At 33.0% G+C, this 24,001-nt stretch overlaps 2 protein-coding genes across 3 annotated transcripts; both read left to right on the top strand.

The window, feature by feature from the left end:
• The first annotated feature begins 3,692 nt into the window (after positions 1 to 3,692).
• Positions 3,693 to 19,861, top strand: LOC132696316 (nuclear receptor subfamily 2 group E member 1-like). Its single transcript, XM_060661069.1, has 9 exons — positions 3,693 to 3,960; positions 11,709 to 11,833; positions 13,066 to 13,181; positions 17,333 to 17,575; positions 17,637 to 17,780; positions 17,887 to 18,083; positions 18,313 to 18,406; positions 18,481 to 18,630; positions 19,025 to 19,861. The coding sequence occupies exons 2-9, from the start codon at positions 11,709 to 11,711 to the stop codon at positions 19,270 to 19,272; spliced, it is 1,317 nt and encodes a 438-aa protein (XP_060517052.1). The 5' UTR covers positions 3,693 to 3,960; the 3' UTR covers positions 19,273 to 19,861.
• A 703-nt stretch (positions 19,862 to 20,564) lies between these two features.
• LOC132696236 (pheromone-binding protein-related protein 6-like) lies at positions 20,565 to 23,924 on the top strand. Of its 2 annotated transcripts, none has more exons than XM_060660960.1 (7): positions 20,565 to 20,724; positions 20,788 to 20,866; positions 22,141 to 22,187; positions 22,257 to 22,292; positions 22,349 to 22,454; positions 23,636 to 23,700; positions 23,831 to 23,924. In XM_060660960.1, the coding sequence occupies exons 1-7, from the start codon at positions 20,662 to 20,664 to the stop codon at positions 23,846 to 23,848; spliced, it is 414 nt and encodes a 137-aa protein (XP_060516943.1). In that variant the 5' UTR covers positions 20,565 to 20,661; the 3' UTR covers positions 23,849 to 23,924. The 2 variants fall into 2 exon arrangements, with proteins under 2 accessions (XP_060516943.1, XP_060516941.1); XM_060660958.1 differs by having other exon boundaries at positions 23,810 to 23,924.
• The last annotated feature ends 77 nt before the right edge of the window (positions 23,925 to 24,001 follow it).

Here is a 24,001-nt window from a genome sequence, read left to right as displayed (position 1 = left end):
GGTTTTAGAACAGTTTAAACTTTAACAGAAAAATTACTGTTTAATCATATTTTTTCCATCTATATGTTTACTAACGTGAACGTCACTGGTTAAAAAAAAAACGTTTATCAATTTTTAACAAAATATCTACAGTCTACAGTGTCAATGAAATGAAGAAAAATTTTTTTTGGCTTTTACTTTTGCGCGCGAAAGACGTGCGTCGGAGAATGAGGTCTAAACGAAATTTGTTCCAGAAGTGAATACCAATAATTATTTTGATTTTTCGAAGCCAAAGGGTGCCATTTCTTTTTTTAGAAATAAAACGGACGTCGCCGTTAAAATTAAAAAAACACACCTTTTCCGTCAAAAATGCGCTTTAATGATTAAAATGTGTATTGTAAATTTCATCTGTGAAAAGAAAATTATTTTTTTTTACATGCCAAGATAAAGGCAGGCCAAGAAATTCCTCAGAAGTATGTAACAAATCCAGAGGTAGTGAGCTAGACCAGGGAGTCACTATCGAAGCTGTGGAGTGTAATCAGGGAGACGAACCTAGTTAAGGCTCTATAGCCATGGATAGAGCTATAATAGATCTTCTGGGATAGGTCGGATAGGTTATTTGCTAACTCTACCAAAGAGTGAATTAGAGCCACTCACATAAATTAGAAAAGTCGCAATTGATTAAAATATTTTATGTAATGCACCTTGTATAAAAAATTGTATAAAAATATGCAGTTATCCGTCAAGTATAAGAGTCGACTGATCAAATACCGGCGATTCCCCAATATTTACAATGTTATAGCCAGTAGATGTTATTGAACGAGAGTTGGGTCTGCGAAAGCACTCCATCGAAGCCGTCAAATGCCAGGCAAGTGCGATCTTTTGTGTCGTTCCAGAGCAGTCGCGACTAATAATCTGCCGCAGGCGTAAATGAACACTCTGAAGTTTGCGCTGTCGTTATCACTCATGTACATACATGTTTACAATGTGACCCCGATTTCGGTAAAACATATTTTTTAATCAGTTCATATTCAATAGATGAAGTTATATTTTTCAGACATATTTGAAAGAGGCACAATAATAAAAAAATAAACATGAATAAACATTTATGAATTGTTTGGTTAGTTGTGGCGATAGAGCGGGTTTTCCATAATTTGGTGCAGTCAATCAGGCTCTTCGCTTTGAAATATCTAAGCTTTTAGTTTATACATTGGAGTAAATCACTTGGGAAATCTGTTGTGCCAGCTCTGTAAGATGTATGAAATCCGTGAAATATTTGTAAAATTATAACTTCGAAGTTGTGAGTACTTCCATTTTTTAAAATTAAACAAATTAAAATAAAAAAATGCCAATAGGTAATTATTAAATTCATATTTTAAAGTTATTTGTAGATTGGCGTCTAAGGTGCAACATTTAGTTTTACTGTAAGCAATTTCAACAAATATTATTATTAAATTAAACGAACTTTATTGGTCTTAAACATTCCTTTTTATATAAATAAAATTACGTAATCAAATTGTTTAATATATTAAAAATTATTCTATTTAAAATAAGCAAGTTGGCACTTAATTCCGGTTTAACTGCAAGAGACGATATCCCAAAAATATCACTCGGATGGACACACCCATTCCAGTATAACCTGAAATTTTCAAATTATAGTTATCTTTGCTGTATGTGATGCGATAATGTTTGTATGATGTATATAAGGAAACATATACAATGTACTCATTAAAGTTTTATTGTATTTATTTAACAAGTAAATACGTTTTCTAAATCTGAAAAGTGACATAATGTAATTTAATTTATTTTACATACTCACATCAGCATTTTTTGAAAAGGTGCTTGGTGCTTATTATTTATTTTTCAGTCAATCAGTCAAATTCGTACAATTTTTTAGAAATCCATAAAATCTTTGTAAAACACTATTTGGTTAGCCAATGCTCTAAATAGTTATGTTCTTTACCCTTGTTCCGCTGATTACATCTAACTGTTTGGGTGTTATGAATGAGAAACTGCAAAGCAACAATTTTTTGTTCATTAATTAGTTAGTTTGCATCCCCTAGTCGATTTATCTTAGTTGATATTCCTTGATTGTAAGTATTGAATGTAGAAACATGAAATGATTTATATCGCTTTTAAATTTAAATTAGATTACGTTTTAAATGTAATTCCAACTACCGAAAATAACGATGAAACGGTACCACAGATCCAGGGAAACGGACGTATGTCACCAATGCGCTCGCTGCATTTGTCTTGACGTATACATGGAAACCCGAATTTATTCCGTATACTAAAAGTCGCAAGACCATTTTAAATAACCGGTTAAATAATATTTCGAAACAAAACACATTTCCAAAAAAAAAATTCGATGTCGAAATTTGAAATGTCAAAAATCAGAAAGCTTCTTCTGATCTATGTTCTATCTAAATGTTCAGGAATTGTCAGGAGTGTTGGTTGGTGACAAAATGGTAAATTTAACGAATTTTTTTATACGAAGACAAAAACAGATGCACATTCTTAGAATTATTACCTTAAAATTTAGGATTTTAACTAGAAATTTTAAGGCAGAATTTGTGATAAAGTAAAAATGGTCAAAGTTAACCACAGAGGGCAATGGTCGGTCTGCTATTTATACGTTGGAAACGGTCAATAGTGAAGAAAATATAGAAAATTGCATGAGATGCATAACATAAAATTATTTTCATATATACAGGATATAGGATAACCTTCTGACTTTTACAGTCTACCGTAATTACAAACTTTAAACAACAATATTAGAATTCTGAGATAGATAATTCTACTTATATTTATTTCTGTAACAACAAATTTGTAAATAAAGAAATGTATTTGAGAGTATTAAGTTGTATTTTATTATGTTGAAAACGTAATACTTTTCTAATAGCAAGAAAAACATAACTGGCATAAAAAAAACTGTATTCCATTTAAGAAATTTGAGATATTGTGAAGCTTCATTTCTCCCATCACCTACTTGGGATGCTTTGTATAGATCTGGCAGATTCTATTAACGTCAACGGTTAAGCTGTAATATCAGCAATATTTCTTTTCTTTTTTCCTCTTCCAATTCCCAATCAAAAAGTAAACTGCGCACATTATTTGTCAAAGAACATTGTCAACCTTTCATATTTTTTAGCAAAATAAAAAAGTTCAAAACAAATATTTGGTTTAATTTGTTATATAAAATCCAAATATGAAGAGGGTTCCATAAGAAGAAACGTTATCTTTCGTTTCCTAGTGCTAGCTAGAGAATAATAAAATGTAAATTTGCAATGGCAGGCTTCATTAAAGTGGGTCTACAACATCTCAAATTGTTCCTCAATTAGGGTCTCACTAATACGCGAACAATAGAAAGACAAGACAAATATGTATGTTAAAATTTTGAGTTTCGAGGAAATCTTAAGATTGGCTATGTATCTAGGTGGTGTGTCCCTTCGGCGTTTTCACAATAATGTAGATAAGAATGTCACTTATAAAATATTTTCGTCATAAGTACACACCTACCGCGTTCTCCAATTAAAAAATTCATATTTTATTCTGTAACAACGTCGCAAAGCTAACGAATTATTCAAGAAATGTCATCGGGGTTCGGATCGACAACCGTACCACTCAATATTTCATGCTAAATGTCGGTAAAATAATCGTCCCGTATCGCGGGACATACCTGATGATTAAAAAAGCCCCGGCGTTTCCAAAGGGTGAACGCGACAAAAAGACCGACCAATCGTGGCGTTTCAACCCTTAATCTACGACCAATGGCACCGGACCGACCTCGGTCGGAGCACCACTGATCTGCGGCCTTTTAACCCTCTAGTTCCCTGGGCGGAGATTGTATACAGGGTGTCGGACAAAGCGCGAGCGAGCCCCGAAGGCGGTTTCAATTCTGATTTCGTCTGTGCTAAGGGTGGTCGTGTACGCGTAATTGATTGTTGCGGATGTGATTTTGTGATTATAATCGGATTGAAGGTGAGGAACATCAACTCTTTGAGCAAAATATTATTTTAGTGTCTATTTGTCTATTGAGCTTACATTACGTACTTATCGACTTTTTTTTTATTTCTAATATCATTTAAAAAATTAAAAGATTAATTTTGCTCAACAAACATTATTAACATAAAACTCTATCTCATTCTTATTTCTTGAAAGGTGCTTTTTATTGTGCACTTTATGTAACTTCCATTTGTAGACCTAATGATGTGAGTGTAATATACTATAATAATTTTGTAACCAAAAGAAAACTAAATCTAAATTACAGCATTATCCTTGGCGACCTAAAATTTCATGAAATAAAAAACCTTTTTTAAGAAATGGTAAGGCCGGCTCTAGGATCGACTCCGACTCCGACTCCACTCAAATAAGCATTGGAAAAACATAGATTTTATATTATTCATCGATTTATTTATAACCAACAAAATGAAACAAATATTTATTTATCTCTTACTTGCTTCAATAATTTTTAGAATTGTTGGACTAAATTTTTATTCCTAATAAAATGTATTAAAATGCAATGTTTCTTGTTTTTATTGACACAAATTCCTCCAAAATTTGGCTTGTACCATTTTTGTCGCAAATTTCGCTTTCAACTGAAATTATAGAGAAACCAACAAATCTTTATTATATCCTCGTTGATCTCAAATAAGTTTGGAATAAATTTAACTTCGAAAATGAGCGTTCACTACTGGCTACAGAAGCAGAAACTGTAACTAAAATTTTGTATAGTAATGGTCAAATTTGGAAAAGCAGAATCCAAATTAATAGTAAAAATAAAATTGAGGTATATTTAAAAAAGCTATTTATTTTCCGACTAATACGTAAATTTGTGTCGCTAAGAATTCTTAATCTCATCAAACAATTCTGCTCGTCGCTTAATAAACTTGCGATACTTTTTTAAATTGGCGACATTTGTACTATAAATAATTGTTATTATTAATTTTATTGCCAACTTGCAGGATCGTTTACCTTAGTGCTTAGTGGTCAGGTGACGGCAACTCCAATTCCACCGTTGATTAGACATTACGTTTGTTGGGTTTTACATTTTTGTTTGCTGTTTGAAGGGATTTCGATTTTAAGTATTAACGAAAGTTTGTTATTTTATCGAGTTTGTTTGTTTGAAAAATATTACCTATTTGTCAATTAATAAAAACAAGTGGCACCAGATATTTTATTGAGTAGGTATTAAATCACTACTTTCTTACTAAAAAAAATGAAACTTTAATCCATTCATCCGAATTTAATTACTCAGTTATTAAACTCTTACTATAGATAACGCAACTAAGAGAGTTTCACTATTTTTTTTTTAATTAAACACTATAAATTTTCCAATAAAATCAAGTTTTTTCATTGAACATTTATAAAATTATCTCCTATGTTTTTCATAATAAATTTAAATGGATTTTAAGTGTTTATTAGCAAAGGAATGAAATATACTAAGCTCCAAATGGACGAAATAAACAAGATTGTTTTCGAAAAATCGTCGCTGGGCGGGGCAAGTTTGTCGCGAAGCAGCTTTTTATTTCCAAAAGAAGCCGCATTGTTTTTCTATCGTGCTCCTGCGGACCACTATGGAACTTTCCGCAAAATCGATGTAATACCTCCTGTATACAGCAACTTCAAAGTTACAACAAACTTTGGTAAATTCAAAAATTTTTACATGTAATAGCGATTCCCATTTTTTTTTTCAAATATCTGGCGCGCTCTGTATGACAGATGAAACTCGAAACTCTCTCTCGACATTGTTTAAACCAAATTATCCCATGTTTTTCATCCCATAATTTTTCATTTATGACTAATAATTTACCCACGAATACGGCAATTTTCGGGATCTCTTTGTTTTTTTACAAATAATCGACACACCCTGTACATAATCGAAAAAATGTCGCATCTAGATCTAGATCTCCCACATTCCTCGGTATATGAATTATTTCAATAGGATAAATAGTTTTCGAGAAAATACCTCTTTTCTGCAAAAATACAGTACACCGTAATATTAAATGACGTCATCGCCTCTAGATTGAGTGCGAGATATTGCGATTTTCAAAAGGTTTTTTTCAAATATCTCACACAGCGCACGTGACAGTCCAAAATCGTGAATACAAAAATTGTAGTCCTATAACACTGTTTCAACGCATTAACTATTTTTTGTACGAAATTTCATTTACGGCTAATAATTTACTCCCTAAAAGAACAATTTTCAGGGTCTTTTAGATTTTTGTCCATAAATAAAACACGTTGTATATATTCGAAAAAATGCGTGAAACAAAAGTTATAGCGCCGGATCTCCCACGTCCTACGGTTGCAAAATTTTTCGGATCGGATGAATGGTTTTGGAGGAAAAGATGTTTTTCTGGAAGTCAAAATAACCAAAAAAAAAATTCAAAAATACTTCGCGTTATTTTATTGCTCCTAATTTAAAGAGTCTATCTAAATGCGGGTCCGGACTTCTACTTCTCTTTCAAGTCTGAAGTCGGTAGCTGCAAATTTAGGGCACTTATTACGTTTTTTAATATTGCACGGAATATCGCGAACACCCTGTACAACTCTTAAAAACCTTAAATACAAAAGTTTTAACTGTCTATACGGGTTATATCGCATGTAAAAGAAACTGGCATCTAAATCACGGATTTTCAGTAATAGGGGGACCCATTTTTCAGTTTTTTTGAATTTGCAGCGCACCCTGTATATTTTTGAAAAATTGTCAACAATAAAGTTTATGGAGCCATATCCTCTGCATGTTCCGTTTCAAGAAATTTTTCGGTATTGTAAACGGTTTTTGAAAAATGGTCTTTTTTGTAGGCCCTTGCACACGCGATTTTTAATTTTTTTCCCGACGCCCCATCCCTCCATATTTTTAATAGGTTCTATCACAGGGCAAAGCTGCATATATGCGCCAAACGTGAATTCGATTGCCTCAAATTTCGGACACTTGTCTTGTTTCATAGAAATGTTCAAAGAACAGAAAATTGAGAAAATGTTGGATGCCGGAGTCGGATCGAGGTCATTTCTTACAAGCTAATGTATCTCGTGAAGCATTACAAAAAAGAAGGTAAATTTCAATTTTGTAGCTCCAACGTGTCAAAAGTTATTCAGGAAAAACCAAAAGACGAGAACGTATCCCATAGGACCTACCATTACCGAGATATAAAATTTTTATACGAGCGTAGATACTTTCAAAAAATTCGATTTTTCGACAGTAACAAGAATCCGATTCAATCCGATTCAAATTTAAATAAACTCCAGCACACGCAAAGAACCATATTCAAATTATATACTTTTCTACATATCCTTATAAAAAAATTATAATAACTATTTGGCGTAAATGTTTTATTAGTAATACAAATTTAAATAAAATTAAAATCTTTATTATTTGATTTTGTTTGCATATATTTTTTTTTCAAAAATTGTTTTTTATGTTTATTTTATGCTGTTATAAGACAAAATTATTCGTTTATATCGTCAAAATTCTGTTAAATGCAACCCCGAGAAAATGCTCACACCGTGTATGCAAATGTCCCGTCACGGCGCAACGTGCGCAAAAATGTCGAATTGATCTATTTTTTATGACAGTCATCGTTCGATTATTATTTTTTAAACTTGTCAACCGCACTAGGTTCCTCCAATTGATTGATTCTATTCATAAAGCGACCATCGTGGCGCGAATTTGCATTTATAATTCGAACCTGGGGTTGCAAAAAATACAACTCATAAGGAGGGATCGACACTGCACAAGGTTCTTTGTAGCTTATCCACTTCACAATTGCCAAATTGCTGCCGGTGTTTTAAGCTGACAAAAGGAAAGCATGAAATCTTGTGTCTGAAAACTAAGTAGTTATGTCGTTAAAAATTGTATAACCAAAGTAGCAAACAAATGCAGAATAATACCGCAGGACAAAGACCTGAAAAGCTGCTCTATATATTATTATATATTACTGATCTCCATCGCCACTCTTTCACGCGGCTCAATATCATTTCTTGAGACTAGGTGCTGATAAATAAACAGGTCGTAATGCTAGTCACACGAGTAAAAGTTTGAGATTGAGATTTACGATCCGAATGAAATGGGATTAAAAATACATATAGCATGCCAGGTCTGAAAACTCAAAGTAAAAATTACAATTATAGTTCACTTGGATCCATTTAACAATTTTGCATTTGTTTAACAAGTACAACAAAATTATGAGCTTATAAACGCAAGCAAATAAGATCCTGATAAATTCTACATAGCCGTTAAATAACATTCGAATTCATTGTCGCAAGATCGTTATGCAAGCCCAAACGTTTAGCTTCGACTTCAAGGCATCAGAAGATTCATGGAAGACAGATTGACTTTGTTGATTGATTGATAAACCACCAGATACATATCCAGCTTTCTAAAGGTTGATTTCCATCACAATATAGTAGGCCGTACACAGTGTGTTGACCCTAAAGGATTTGATTTGGGTTGATGTTTGGTATGAGGTGCCTTCTGCAGGGTGAGCTTTCCTATATGCATTCTGGATATGTCACGGTCATTACTAAACTCATATTAAACGCTTTCATTCGAACTGAACTGGATTGTGGCGCTACAGCTTGGAAACCCTTGTACATTATCAATCTCAAGCTCTCCAATCCATACTGAAGAGTTTTCCAAAGTGGTGGGGATTGTCAGACCATGATGCAGCCATTTCGTAGAGCTTAGACGAATTGCTTTTTGAGTGAGTCTATTCCATGTTTCTGGATCTTTTGGAGAATAATAAAATTTACTGTCCTCTGTTAAATAGAAGAACTTAGTTTTCATCGAAATTTCATTGATTAATACATTTAAATAAAATCCTGTAAAGTTGTATACTTTGCGTTCTTTTAATTTCTTCTTTCCTTGAGACGTACCTGCCATTTGTTATAGTTCAGTGACAAGCTACTGAAAAATCAGCAACTAAATATATTTTTTTAATTAGCGATTTAGTGGTTTGATAAGTTTTAATTCGTGTTTTACAATTTATACCAAAAAAGTTCTTAAGCGTGAGAAAATTTTAATTCCCAAATATTTAATAGTCACCGCTGCCGGATAAAAGCTGTACATTGACTACGTAGACCGAAATAATAGTTTTGACACGAGCCAAACGTATAATCAAATTGCTCGTATGCCGTGACTAAATAATTCTTAATTTTTATCGGGTACCGTTTTCGCCGTATAGAGGGAGCTTTGCGGGCCATATGTGACCCGTCTTTACTGTGGTTTACACACGTGACCGCCTTTTGTGGCTTATCGGAAACTTTGTATGCACACATTTTCCGCATGATTTGGTTTTAAAATGTTCCGGGGAACTTTTTAATAATATACCATTTTTTTGTCGTTGGTCGATATACGCCGTTTTTAAACGTTTGTTGCTGGAGCGTTTTGTTTCCTAAAACCGCAAACGACATGCGATGTGAAAGTTGATTTGAATGGGAATTTCGTATCGTTCTCGAAGCCAATGCTGTCCGTATAGGTGTCAATATTTTTTTTATATTTAAACGTTATAGTGTTTGGGTAGCTACATGATCTGTTAGAACAGGAATGGGTATTAAATGCTGCAACTTGTAAATTGATTTTATTTATCTTGACCGTCAATTGACCACTTGACAATTGATTACTTCTTAATTGACTATTCAAATTCAATCAAAATGTTTTAAATCACATTTGTAGAGTGTTATCTATCTTTACGTAATAATAATATGTATTTTATAATTAATTATTATGCGTTTGTGATGTCCAATTTACCTATAATCATCTTCAAGGAATACTAATAATAATACACAATAAAAATAACCACTCCATTCAGTTCTCAGAACGACGCGATAGCGATATAACGTACAATATAAATAAATAAATATAAATTTCATTGCGTTTTTAAAATTATTTTTGGTCAATTGGCCGGTAAATTGACTTAATTCCACAACTCTAGTTAGGTACCTAGATGGAGTTACATGGCGACAGTATCTTGCACAAACCACTAAAATCCAGTAATAAAGGCTTTGAATTGAATTGTGTATTCGCATGTTTCCAGCAACTTATTAATGAAATAAACAATAACAGTTGTAAGATTATTTATTATTAGTGATGTACTTCTTAAAATATCTATTAGTTAACAGTTTATAATATTAATTAAATCCATTAAAAATATTTGTGTGCCCGAAAGGATTAGTCATTGAATATTTTCAAGAATACAGAAATAACAACTAATTATATAGTTGTTTTTAATTTTTATTGAAGTTGCATAGTAGCATAGAAAATATCGCTGGTTTCTGATAGCTGGCGTCTTAGCTAAGCCACTATGAAGACGTTCCTTTTAAGAGAAAATTAAATTTAAAAGACTCTCTTTTAAATTTATCGGTTTAATTTAAAAAAAAATTCTCCATGCAGCGGTAGAAAAAATGATTTTAACATAAGTCGGATATAATATAATATCCATAATCCTTTTCATTAACTTCATCCGCGTATGACTCTAGAAGCAGAATACTTCAAATTTCAATTTGCCGCGAATTTTTTAAATACATATAAAAATTATTATACACCACTCGTCTTCTGGGAAATAACCGATTCTGGCAGTGAAAGGAAAAGAAATTCAAAAATTCCCTTACGCTGAAATAAAAAATTTTAGTTGTCACCCCAGCAAGCATAAAAACTGCTATTTAAACCATTTATCGTTGAAATGTCAAAATATTCGCACTCCATTAATAATCTAACCCGGAAATGACAATTAAATCACTATCTACCTACATGTTCATATGTTACGGGTTGTCAAACCGTATACTTCTTCTACCCCTATCCTTTGCACGGTTGAATTTTCTAGGCAGAATTTTTTGTCAGGAACGTATTAAGTATTTTTTCTATATATTACACATTACGTTGTTTCTCCTTCGGAAGTTTTTTTTTTGCAAAATCGAAAAACTTGGCAAAAATCTATTGTTGTCTAGGATTTCATATAAATTGATAATTGAAATGATAAGTGCAGAAAACATCCAATAGTGAAACTTATGTAGTTCGGACCTAGCATCTAGCGATTTCAATTTGTTTCCTAAATACCTGATATCTATGTATGGTGAGCGGTTTCACGAAGTACGAGATGTAGAGTATCACCAAATTTAGATTTAGAATTTTAGAATTTTAGATAATTTTTATTACGGATCTGCCGAGGGGTGTCGCCGCAGATAGTTCGAGAGATATTTTCAGGGGCTAGAGGGTTCGTGATATCTGACCACATGGTCGAGAGTAACATATTGCGTAATTTGTACTCACATTATCAACTAATTGCTAGATTTGGCTACCGCAGGTATACAATATCGGTAAGGGTTGGGGTTTCGCGGGGAAAGTTACAGGTGTTAAAGTCAGCTTAGCCCTTATTGTAATAATTGTTTGCCTTTTGTCACTATAACGATGCCCACCCCTAAAAAACGATAATATTTCGGTATTTCCTTTGAAAAAGATATTTTTTATTGCTATATCTTTATTTTTAATATTATGTTTTATATTTTGAAGAAACAAAAAATCAGTGTTTCGTGTCCTCAATAAATTACCTGCCAGGTTTTGCATAATGCCTAATTTTCCTGGATAAATCAATTTTGTTTTATTGTTTGTAATGCCAACAATAACATCACGTTTAGAAATAAGCAAGAAATAAAATGGCTTTGTATTTTGCTCATATAGTACCCAGTTGCAAATTTCTGTAGGGGAGGGATTTAGGAATATTTTTTCGCAGATGGATGAGGCCGGAAACAAAACTGAAAGTTTATGCCGCGTTTGTGGAGATAAGGCGTCAGGAAAACATTACGGAGTTGCCAGCTGCGACGGTTGTAGGGGATTTTTCAAAAGGAGTATTAGAAGGTAAAAAAGTTTTTATACTTACTCACAATGTTACCAAAGTTTCTAGGGACATATTGAAAGTCACGTTTTGCTAAAATAGATAATAAAATAAATATAAAACCTTTTTGACAATTTTCAAAGTTGAAAAAAAAATGCAAAATTTAAAAAACAAACTAAACTTATATGTGATGGGTAATGGCAGATCCGCGGTATAACTTAATTTTATTTTCATCTGTGTATTTTTCTTTTGTATAAAAATGTAATGTTTTCCTGAAAATTTTAATCCAATCCCATTCAGTGACTTACTGGACAATATAGATGTTATGTTTTTTCCGTCATGGGGTCCATTTATGACTTCCTGGACATTATAGATGTTGTATATGTCGGGGAAATATACCCGTTTTAGGTATATAATTATATGCAATTGGCATTTAATACTAAAAACAGAGCCATCCATAGTAAATGTCTAGCTATATGCCTAAAAGTGCAGCATGTCTAAGGCACATATACCATAAAAATGATAAAGATAAAATATACAAGGGGATTTCAGTTGAAACGATTAAGTTATATTTCAAAATACCACCCTAGCACCACATATATTTGGAGCTACAACATCAAAAATCAAGAAATATATATACACAGTAAGAACTGTTTCTGTTAATTAAAATGTTTTATTCTTATGGTGCAAGTAATTGTCTAATTCGGTGAATTTATGTGTTTAATTGATAAATCAATTGGTATCAATTAAATAAAATCATATAAATCGGACAAAGTTGTTTCAAAGGAGGGGATGGGGTGCAAGTATACTAGTTACTTAATAGCTTATAATAAGATATTTAATATTTCTGTTCTTAACAGGAGTATCTATATAATAATTGCTGGTATATTTTATTCATTATTAACTCAATTACAATTTAATTTGCGGAATAAAGTATTTAATTCTATACTTTTTATTAACCAGCCTTTGTTCCTTAATGTGAATTAGGTTTTTCTGCTTAGAATTAAATTTTTCTTGAGGAAAGTATGAAACTCGACTTACTTTCCACTACTCCCAGTATTCATTCATTCATAGACAGGTACCATCTTTGCGCAAAATGAAAAGTATAGCCGTAATAACATTTTGCAATTAATTATTATAAAAATGATGATGTCAAGGATTTCACTGTAGAATTAAACTCAGTAGTTGAACTAAAATGAATGGACGAATGGAAAAATTTATTTGATTGTCCATATAAATTGAGTTGCTTTTCTAGGAACTTGGAATACGTCTGCAAAGAAAACGGCCGATGCATAGTGGACGTTACGAGACGAAATCAGTGCCAGGCTTGCCGATTCAAAAAGTGTCTACAAGTTAACATGAAAAGAGACGGTGAGGGCAAAATTCCTAATTATTATTTCATTCGAGAAACGTCCGAATTCCGCGCTCAACCATATAAATCACATCACGATGTCAAAATCAACTAGATAAACAAATTTGAACGAGCGAGGCGTCATTAAAACGGGGTGTGAGAGTGGCAGAAAGCCATTGTCGACTAAAGTGAATGTTTATTTCAGCTTGAGTTTCTCACACCCTCAGAATTTGACGATGGGCGATTCGGAACAGTTGCGTTTGTTTTGTCGGGGGTATTTGGATAAAGTCACCTTTTATTTGTTTCTTTTTTAATGAAGAGCTCTCATTATTTTAATAATTTCTTATTAGTTACTTAACTGCAGTTCAAAAGAAAAAAAAATTACTTACTTACCAATTATATGGACATTAAAGAAAAAAACTTCCTTGAATAAGAATCCTTACATGGATTAAATAATAAGAACTCACATCATACATTACAAATTAACGGAGAAATTAAGCACATTATGATTAACTACAAAAATTTTTGAGAAATGACATTCAATAAGCGCACGCGCGTTTCAACCAACAAGACCTGTCATTTCAAATCTCGTCTTAGACCAATAAGATGTCGCAGCGTTCTATAAAGAACATGGTCGTTCAGAGTTCATCATTCCTACAGTTTTCAGTTCAAATCTACCCAAATCCTATTTACGTTACAATATAAGTGTGTAGAGCTGTACAAATTGGAGCAAAGTGTGTGAAATTTAGGGGGTAACCAAAGCTAATCACCACGAAAGAGGAGACAAATCTCAAAATTATCAAAGTCTTAAAATTAAAATTACCACTAGAGACGAATGTTCAAAAATGAGCTCGTCATATAGGTATATATAAACCTAACACAACGTAGAACAAAGTCCTATAAGCTATAAGCTCTTCATTGTCTCTTCTTTTTTCCATGTGCGCAAATTTAATTCATAACTTATTGTGGGTTTCATATAAAGATTATACCAAATTTATTTTTAAAATTTGACTTCAAATACATTGAGAAGATTACGATTTTTCTTATACAAATAATAAAAGATTCCCTAAATTAAAAAAAAATCTTGGTTGATATAGCAAAGACCATAATGTGATTGTAAGTTAGAACTTGATTTTGTCAATTTCTCTATGCATTTTGCAGTATATATATCTACTTTCTTTGTGTATACATTCTGCAGTTGTTCAGTTTTCTTCTGTTGTCTCACTTTTTGAACTCCCCCCCCCCCCTTAATTAAATAAACATAATCCGTCATCTAGTATTTAAGGCACTTTAGTGCCCCTCTTCGATTCTTTCAATCGATCTCAACTTTCATGGACCCGTGATATTTTCATATTTTACCCTCTCCGCATTGAAAATAATCATCGCCTGAAAGATCGAAACGGTGGCGTAGACGCTAGCGTGGGAAAAGGGCACCTGTGCGCAGCAAACACACGACGCCGAACGGCCATGATGTCATGTCACAGAGCAGGCCCTTAATGATGATTACCCAAGCCAGCATCTAAATATTTGATGAGTTTCAGTTTTATTTCTCCACGACGCGCGGGACATTGTATTTATCGCCGATTTTCCTAGTCGGTAAATTTGCGGATTTATATAACTATAATTATTTGATTTTCGTTCCTTGGATCGATGAAAGGCGCAAAAAAATTATCGAAACTTTTGGGATAAACATTTTTCCGCCACTCTTATGCCTCCAGAACCCATCCTCTTAGAAATCTTAAAAATTTATTAATGTATTAATAATAATAGTAATAATGTTAATAATAATAATAATGATTATGATAATGATAATAAAAATAATGACAATAGCTTATGTACAAATAGCACATTTAAAAGAACATTAAATAAGTAAAGATACATAAATAGTTAATAAATAGGGGAAAAGCTAACGAAATATTAGCAAATGAATATTTGTTTGCCAGCTGAATAATATACATAAGTCAAAAAATAAATGCACAAAAATAAGTTTTAAGTGTGTGGTATATAACCGACTTGCAAAAATCACAACAAACTATATAGATCTTAATTAAATGAATTGCAATAATAGAATAAATATTTCTAAACCTATGTGCTGGTGGATATAAGTCTTGGCTGCTGAATAATCCATTCTATTATTTTCTTTTTATATCCATTGTATGGTCTATTATTTTGAATCACTTCAGGTAATAATTTTTATTACTAAGTAAGGAAAGCATCTCTGACCTATAGTCCTTTCGCGCTTTGTTACTCACAGTTTTTGCCTTTGAAATATGTCGAATAATCGTGCTCTAATAGAGGTAGCTGTTCTTGCGTTTGTAATAATAATTCGTAATTTTGACAAAAATAATTGTCAAACATCTAAGATCTTTGCCATTTGATGGAGTTCTTCTGTAGGATAAAGGAGCGGTTTATTATATATAACTTTAGGAATCCACCCAAAAGTGGATTCCTAAAGTTATGGGTAATTGCAATTTTCCTGTAGTAGTTAATCTCAAGTTTTTAATGAGTTTAGTTTTTTATATTTCCAATTCATGTGCTTGTCCACGTAGATATCAAGGTATTTAACATAAATTTGGGAAGGTACGCTAATCACAGACGAATGGGAGGAAAACAGTTTTTGATATCAATCAGTGTAGTAATGGCATCTTGGGTGGATTTACCGTTCTGGAAATGAAATTGATGGTGGTGTATGATTTTAAATTTTTCGAGATGGCTAACAATCCCGTTTTTTAACTTGAAAATATAGAATCGGAGAATCAATATAATGGTTAACTCTTTTGAAGATAAACATGGGAGGTTTATAAAAGGCAATTTCTGAATTTTGGGGGAAAGCTCTCGCGTGTAAGGTATTTCAAAAATTATTCTTGCAATAGTTCTGTGGAGTTCTCAACGCTGATGTAATCAATTAAATATTTACTAATATAACAATTTTATAGGTAGTCTGTGTGTAATAGGAATGTTTGTATCGCGTAATACACAAAAAGAGTCAATCATTTACAATTTCTCATTATGTAGAAGAACTTAAATAAAAAAATTAATGACAACACTTTCGAAAATAAATAAAATAAAACGAGCATAAAACAGGAAACCAGAAAAAAGTTTGAAACAAAATTATTAGAAATTAAACCTAAAAAGACCAAGGAAGGCAAAATTTTTATATGACTAAAATAAATGTAATATGGAATCGATTTATCGTTATCGTCGCATTAGCAACTCATTTATTTATTATGTAATATTTATTCTTGATTGTGGAAGTAGGTATTGACCGATATTTAAATTGTATTCTACTGTATTTTGGGCAATAATTATTTATATGATTAAGATAGTAAGACTTTCGTTATTATTCTGCGGCACCGCAAGACCATCGGTTTTACGTAACCAACTTGCATTTTGTATATTTTGCCGCTGTTCGACATCCTAACATTAAATAAATAAATAAGTAAGTAAATAAATATATACATCATGTATTTGCACTATGTGAGTATATAACATTAGCATGCTAAAATTGTTGCAAAAAGAGTCAGAAACGATGATAAATGATCATTGTTCCGACCCCTGTGATAATTTATGTGAAAAGCAAGTCAAGGTTACCTATAAGATCTGATCATCAAAAAATGATTGTATTTTAATTTAAACTGTTTTGGATCTGTGTCCCTCTTGTCGTTTTTTTCGTTGGTCGTTTGGTTTTAAACAGTAATTATAACGATCTTGATCACGTTTAAAATTTCCTTCACACAAAATTCAACCAATACCTACATACAAAGCAGTACATACAATAAACGATTAATGCTGGGTATTGATGTGGAAGATTGTCTGTATTGCGTAGTTACAGTTCTTCAAGGCACATCTAAGAAGTGACCTAATCTAGCTTCACAGCTATATATAACCTTTTCTAGAGTGATGTCTTTTACAACTGGTTAAAATTGGTTAATATCGGCCTCTTGTTTTTTAGTGTTATATTGTACTTGTAGTATATAATAATTATAATAATGTAATTAACATAGGATACGAAAGTCGTATTATAACGATGTTACCATCAAACTCGTTTGCATAATTATAATTTAATCGATTTTTTCCCAGTGCCTAGTGCATCAATAAATCATTAATTTAATTTGGTTAGATTCGAAATGATATTTCTCCTTAGTCTTATAGTGCAAGGTTTTCTTTTTAGCTGTGCAACACGAAAGGGCACCTAGAACATCTCACGCATCGATTCACCATTACCAAATGAGTTTGGGCAGCAGGTTTCGAACTCTTCAAACTTCTCCAGTTTTCCCCGGACTTCCATTGCATTATGCCCCCACCTCGTCACTGTTAGACCACAGCGCCACTTTATCCGGAAGCTATTTATCTCACGGGTTACTCTATCCCGGCGTATTAGGCGGTTTCGCTAGGCCGGTTCATCACGGTTTAAGTAATTATTGTCTGTGGAACTAAACAGAACTACCAAAACAGCTTAATTTTGCGTACCGTAGGCATTCCGCCTTGTATACCATCGCCATATGTCATCAAATACCAGCAGAATATTAAAGAAACTATATCGAGCGGCGGTGATATACTTAAGGACGATGAGGTGTCCAGTTCGGAGGAAGTTAATCAAAACAGATCCGTTGCTGGTGGTAAGAGACTTTTGGTAAATTCATTTGGAAGCAATAGCGTGCTGGTTAAAATCATATCTGCAATTTTTTCATCTAAAATATTAACCTATAACTCGTTTCAATTTAGGAAATTCGTCTGCAGAGGGGTTGTTTAACTCCAGATTGAAATTGCCAATTTTGACGGATATGGAACCAAAGCCGCAAAGTGCGGTAGATATAGAGACCGCACCTTTGTCGGTCTTTGCCGAACCTGTGTATGAGTCAGCAGCTAAGTTACTGTTTTTAGCTATAAAGTGGGCTAGGACAATACCATCCTTTTTACAGGTAAGATGTGTTTTGATTGTTTAGTCCAAACAATATTCAAGTAGTGTAAATGCTCATTCAGTCGTGAAACGTAGAATTTGTAATTTATTTACATTCCTTATATTAGGTTAAAGACATCTGAACACCGGAGACTTTCTTGACAAGACATTAATCAACTAGCTCAATCTTTTAAACTTTAAAAATGTGTGGAAAGATGTAGAAAGCAACCAATTGCTTTTTCTTATTTTAGCTATCGTATAAAGATCAAACCATATTACTCGAAGAAAGTTGGAACGACTTATTCGTTTTGACCGCAGCGCAATGGGCACTGCCTGTCGATGAAAGTAAGTAAATGTTATTTATTATGGCGTAATTAATTAATTAATATTAATTGTTCGTAATTCGTTTATTTTTTCAGACGTATTGCTTAGCAATGTTCCGCCATCAAGACAGTCCGCTTTGGAACAAGATGCCAGAAAATTGCGAGAGGTCATATCAAGGCTGACTATGCTAAGAGTTGATCATACTGAACATGCGTATTTAAAAGCTCTAGTCCTTTTTAAAGCTGGTGAGAGATAAGACAATAGATAAAGTGCACAAAAAATGCACTAATTATATATATTTATAAATTTAGGCAAATTTCGAGATCGTGATTGGCCAGACTGACAAAAGACTTCTAAATACAAATTGAAGGCTAAATTTGAGATGATATTTTGTTTTATGCGACCTAAACATTTGAAAATTAGTATTTTAGTATAACTTTTTTATTGTTTCTAAACTTCAACAAATATTTTAACATTGCCTTTTGCACCAATATTTTTATAAAAAATGAAATGGAAATCTCCAAAATATGTTTAAATTTTTTAAACGTTTGTTTTCTTTCTCTTAAATACAAAATATTCCTTATAAAAACGGTCAGGTCCATAGTTCGTCTCTAACCTTGCACACATGACATTTTGCAGAATCTCGAGGTCTTTGTGAACCAGCCCACGTGGAACTGCTGCAAGATCAAACTCACGTGATGCTCCACGAATACTGCACGCAACGTCAAAATAATCACAAGAGCCGCTTCGGTCGACTTCTTCTGATGCTACCCGGCGTTCAGTCCGTTTCCAAGCGCGGTCTGGAGGAATTGCTTTTCAAGCAAACGGTCGGCGACGTGTCAATTGACAAGTTACTCGGAGATTTAGCTAAATCCTCTTATCTTTGAAGTTAATTCGTCGAAGCGGTTTTAATTGTCTATTCGAATAAATAATATCTGTGATTTTTATATTGATGTATGCGTTTCTAGTCACTTTTATGATTCCTAAATGATATATTCTGTGATATAAGTATCACCACACCACAGTTGGAAAATTTGTGAACTATAATGTTCAATATACAAGGTAGTTCTATGTACGTGACGAAATGCTTGGTTTTCTAGGTACAGATGGTCAAATTTAGAGAAATAATTTTGCAAACAAGTAAATTTTTTTTTGTCTCTTGGATTTTTTACTTTATGTTGGACAAAACCCCTTTCTAAAATCATAAGCCTGCGAGATACAAAAAAGAAACACTGGCGCCCATTTTTTGATAAAAAAAATAAAATAATTTTTACCTAATTTTGCCCCCGTCTACGCATCTTGAAAACTGTGCATTTCCATCTTAAAATCATGCACGTACTCCTTTATCATCCTGTATAACTGTGTTACGTAATATCTTCTATTAAAAACAATAATGTAAACGTGCAATTGTAATTTTTCATAATATTTGTTAATTGAACTGTTTCCGAAAATGCGAGAATAAAAAGTGTATTATTGGGTGTGAAATTGAATTTTATTTCTTTTATATGGAAAATAACAGGTCTCGAAGAATCAAAACCTGCTTCTTTCAAACCAAAGTTCCACGCAGCCACTTCTTCAGAGAGCTAGCTAAATCAGTTTCTATTTACCAAAAAATCTGGTTGCCCTCTATGGTGGTTTAGCATCTAAAAATAAAGACATTGTTGGTTATCCTGCAAGTAGGTCGACGTATCATGGCTATAGTCAACAACCCTTATATTTTTCACACAGATTATTACTATATGTGACCCAGACCATTTTTATGCGACGTTTGGAATTCATTTGATAACAGTCCACTACCAGCTTTATTTTTTAGGTTTTTAATCAAAAAAATGTAAAGTCTTCGTGGAATTCAATAGCGAATAAAAATTCTTATAGTTTTGGTTATAGGGACACAGTGTATGTATACGAAATAGATATAGAGGAAATTAAAATATAAAGACTAAATTTAGTTATTAATTGATGTCTGCAAACACAGGTAATGTAATGGCACAAATCATTGTTTCTGGTGGTAATTGTGCAGCATTAAATCGAATAAGGAACACGTTCGAACCGCTATCAAAAATTAGGAACTAGTTAATTACGAATTAAGCAATTTTTTTTAAATTCCAGGTAATTTAATGTCCATCGTTCGGCATCTATAATTAAGAAAGTTATTAGGCAACGGAAATGTCAAGCTGTATAAAAAAAATACAACTTTCGAAGATTTGCTCGACCGGTAAAGTAGAGTATAAATAGGGTAACCCGAGCGCCTAGGCCTAAAGTAATCCCCACTGAAAATGGCTAAAATGTTTTGGAATATTTTCGTAGCAGTTAGCCTCTTGGGCTACTTGGAAGCAAGGGTAAATAAAATGATCGCGTATTATTAGTTTAGTAATAAATAAAATCTAATGTAAATGTTTTAGATAACTCTGCCGCCAGAAATTGAGGCCTTTATCGATAAACTACACGCACATTGTATAGAAAACAGCGATCTTACCGAGGGTAAGTAGAATATTTGCTATCGGCCAAATCAGACTTTCCCAGGTTAAACTGCTTTATCCCGTTAGAACGAAATCAAAGCTGCACAACATATTACATTTTTAAAACTATTACATTAAATGTATTAGTATACAAGTATGAATATTTGAGCATTTGATTTACCAGTTTATTTCTTAAAAAAATATTTTTTTATTCCCGTCTGTAAAATACCTAATTACCCACCGATGTAGTGTGCGGGAAGCGTCACTTTACCACGTCACTTTCGTTTCCCATGAATCCGAGCCACTTCGGACATTTCCGGGATTTTACCGCACGGATTTGGGAGCAATCGGATGTTTTCGGAGATATTACCCACGCTTTGAATTTTGACGTTTGTCAATTCTGATGGTCATGTCAGTGAATGTATTCGTGTTGTTTTGGGAAAATGTGCCCAAAAAATAACGGTCGTAGAAAAGGTATGCAACACGTTCGGTAAACTTTTTAAGTCACTCGTTGTTTATTAAACACTCGCCCGCTACGTTCCGCTCGTGTCAAATAAACTCGTGAGTCAAATGCCGTTTTCCGCACTTGTTGCATAATATACTAATTTCTACTCCCTTCTGTAAAATACCCAATTATACACCGATCTACCGTGCGGGAAGCGTAACTTTACCTCGTATCTGAGCCACTTCGGGGGCATTTCCAGGATATTATCTTACGGGTTTGGGAGCAATCCGATGTTTTCGGAGATTTTACCGCACAGCTTGAATTTTGACGTTTGTCAATTCTGTTATGTCATGTCAGTCAGTCAAATATATTAATCTGCAACTAGAAGCGTTTTTCCTAAAGTTAGATGTGCCAGTGGTGGAGATTTGGGGTATTGGTAGGGTATTTTTTCTAAATATAGTAGTACATCACTGGTTTATTGATGACTGGTAACATTTTTTGTTTGCTCTTTCAATTTTCTACAAATGTTTTATAAAAATTAAAAACTGAAATCACCTGTATACCACCTCATACCCTGCATACCCAGCATCTCCAGTACTGGCACCTTTAAATTTTACTTCAGCTTCATCTACCCCCTACTCCAATCGTGCAGTGATTAAGTGTTACATTAAAAATCAGCTTTGTTGCCCATGGCCCCGAGTCACTTCGGACATTTTCGTTATTTTAATCAGGGTTTTGGAAGCAATCGGATGTGTTCAGCCGATTTTAGCCACGGACTGTATTTTGGTGTTACTAAATGAAACTAATGAAACTAAACTAACTTGTAACTTATGTAACATATATAATTTCAGAGGATCATGCTGCTTACGAAGTTGGACACAAAAATGAGGCACTTATGGTAAACGATTTTATAGTTATCAGTTATTACAACTAACTACTAAGTAAAAACGGTTTATTCTCGTTTCAGTGCTATATGAAATGCCTGATGCTCGAATCAAAATGGGTAATGAAAAGCCTCTTATTTTTAGACTCGTATCTGGATTTGCAAATTATTTTCAGATGAGCTCGGATGGAGAAATCCAGTATGACAGTATTATACAGAACGCGCACCCGTCCTATGCAGATCTTTTAACCGCCGCCATAAACAAATGTCGAAGTATCGAGAGTGAGTACGATGTAATGATAGACCGTAAGAACAAAAAATGCTTTTTTATTAATGGATTTTGATTATGCTCTCGAAATTTAATTTAATTTTAATTGAAAAAAAAAACACTTTTGGCAATAAATATGTATCTGCGCGCTTTTTAATATCTTTTTCGTAATCAGTAACTTGTGTTGCGAATTCTTGAGTCTTCTTATTATTAAATATCTTATTGAATCTTGTTTTCGAGGAAAAAATAAAAAGTTGTTTATTGCGCGTTTTGACCCATATTTTGTATTAAGGCGCCCTATAATATACTTGGTAATAAACTAACTGCTCTAAAATATGTACGAATGAAGCATGCGAAAAGTGTCAACTTAAAACCTCAGCTTTATTTCACATGTTAGCGAGCCACTTCGGACGTTGTCCGTATTTGGGGATGGTTTGGGTGTTTTCGGTACATTTTGACGGTTTTCAAATCAGATAGTCACGTTACGCTCGCTAATGCATTGATCTTGTTTTGCAATAATGCACCCAAAAAGTATTGGCCATTGAAAAAGAATAGCATGCAAGACCTATAAACTTGATAATCTTCTTCAGTTACTCGTTTATTAAGCACTCGCTCCGGTCCGCCCCGATCGTGCCAAAACAAAGTCGTAACTAAAATACCATTTATCAGACTTTTTGCATAATGTACGATTTACGTTTTGACACCTTGTATCGCGGAAAATAGATATTTTAAGACACAAGTTTTGTGTTTTTTTTTTTGTTGGTATTCGAATGTTGAACGCTACAATGGCGGAAGGCTTCATTTCTCAAGGTGCATTATATCTGCATATTTTGAAAATGAAAAACAACTAATAATAATTAAAGTTAATTAATTATTGTTCCTGCACTTGCCGGTATTGATTTGTTTTTGCTTTATTTTATGCTTTATACATCCTGGATATATTTTAATATGTTTAATGTAATTTAGCAAAAGTACAATAGTTTTATTTCAACTTCCAATAAAGTTCGAAATTGTACAATTTGTTTTAAAGAGCGTAGAGATAAATTTTAATTGTGTGTTGTTGTGGCCTCCATTATCTCGTTAACATATATTTTGGCATATTGTGTAGAGGGCTGCAGAAAATCAATCGCTTTGAATCTATAAGAAAAACTGCTACATTTGCATTCAAAATTTAAAAAATAATGTTCTCTTTTAGATGGAGCCGATTTATGTGAAAAATCTTACAATTTCAACTACTGCATGCATCAGGCTGATCCAGAAGTAAGTAAATTTGATTGTACTTCTTCTCTATGTCGTTGGACTTAAGTCATACTTCTATACCTAATGACGTCATTCTTAAGTAATGGATACTTATAATTATAATTTTTAGGACGGTTTTTTTATATTTCAGAATTGGTTCCTAGTGTGAGGTACCCGCTTCTTCGAATAATTTTTATAATTAGTATGACGAACGAATTAATATAGGCAGATTCACAACTAGAGAAGTTTCCTTAATTTCAATGACCTCTTGCCAGTAATAAGCAAAAAAAATTATTTTCCTTCGTTTTTTTGACTATATATG

Source organism: Cylas formicarius, unplaced genomic scaffold (assembly GCF_029955315.1).
Source record: "Cylas formicarius isolate icCylForm1 unplaced genomic scaffold, icCylForm1.1 PGA_scaffold_1__22_contigs__length_36826433, whole genome shotgun sequence".
NCBI lineage: Eukaryota > Metazoa > Arthropoda > Insecta > Coleoptera > Brentidae > Cylas > Cylas formicarius.
Note: the sequence above shows the minus strand (reverse complement) of the source record. Positions and strands in the feature narration are given on the sequence as shown.

Coding starts and splice junctions, on each gene's coding strand:
- LOC132696316 (XM_060661069.1), top strand. CDS start 11,709: ATGGATGAGGCCGGAAACAAAACTGAAAGTTTATGCCGCGTTTGTGGA. Junction 17,576..17,636: donor GCCGGTTCATCACGGTTTAA/GTAATTATTGTC, acceptor TGCGTACCGTAG/GCATTCCGCCTTGTATACCA. Junction 18,407..18,480: donor GGCACTGCCTGTCGATGAAA/GTAAGTAAATGT, acceptor TTATTTTTTCAG/ACGTATTGCTTAGCAATGTT.
- LOC132696236 (XM_060660958.1), top strand. CDS start 20,662: ATGGCTAAAATGTTTTGGAATATTTTCGTAGCAGTTAGCCTCTTGGGC. Junction 20,725..20,787: donor TGGGCTACTTGGAAGCAAGG/GTAAATAAAATG, acceptor TAAATGTTTTAG/ATAACTCTGCCGCCAGAAAT. Junction 22,455..23,635: donor CAAATGTCGAAGTATCGAGA/GTGAGTACGATG, acceptor GTTCTCTTTTAG/ATGGAGCCGATTTATGTGAA.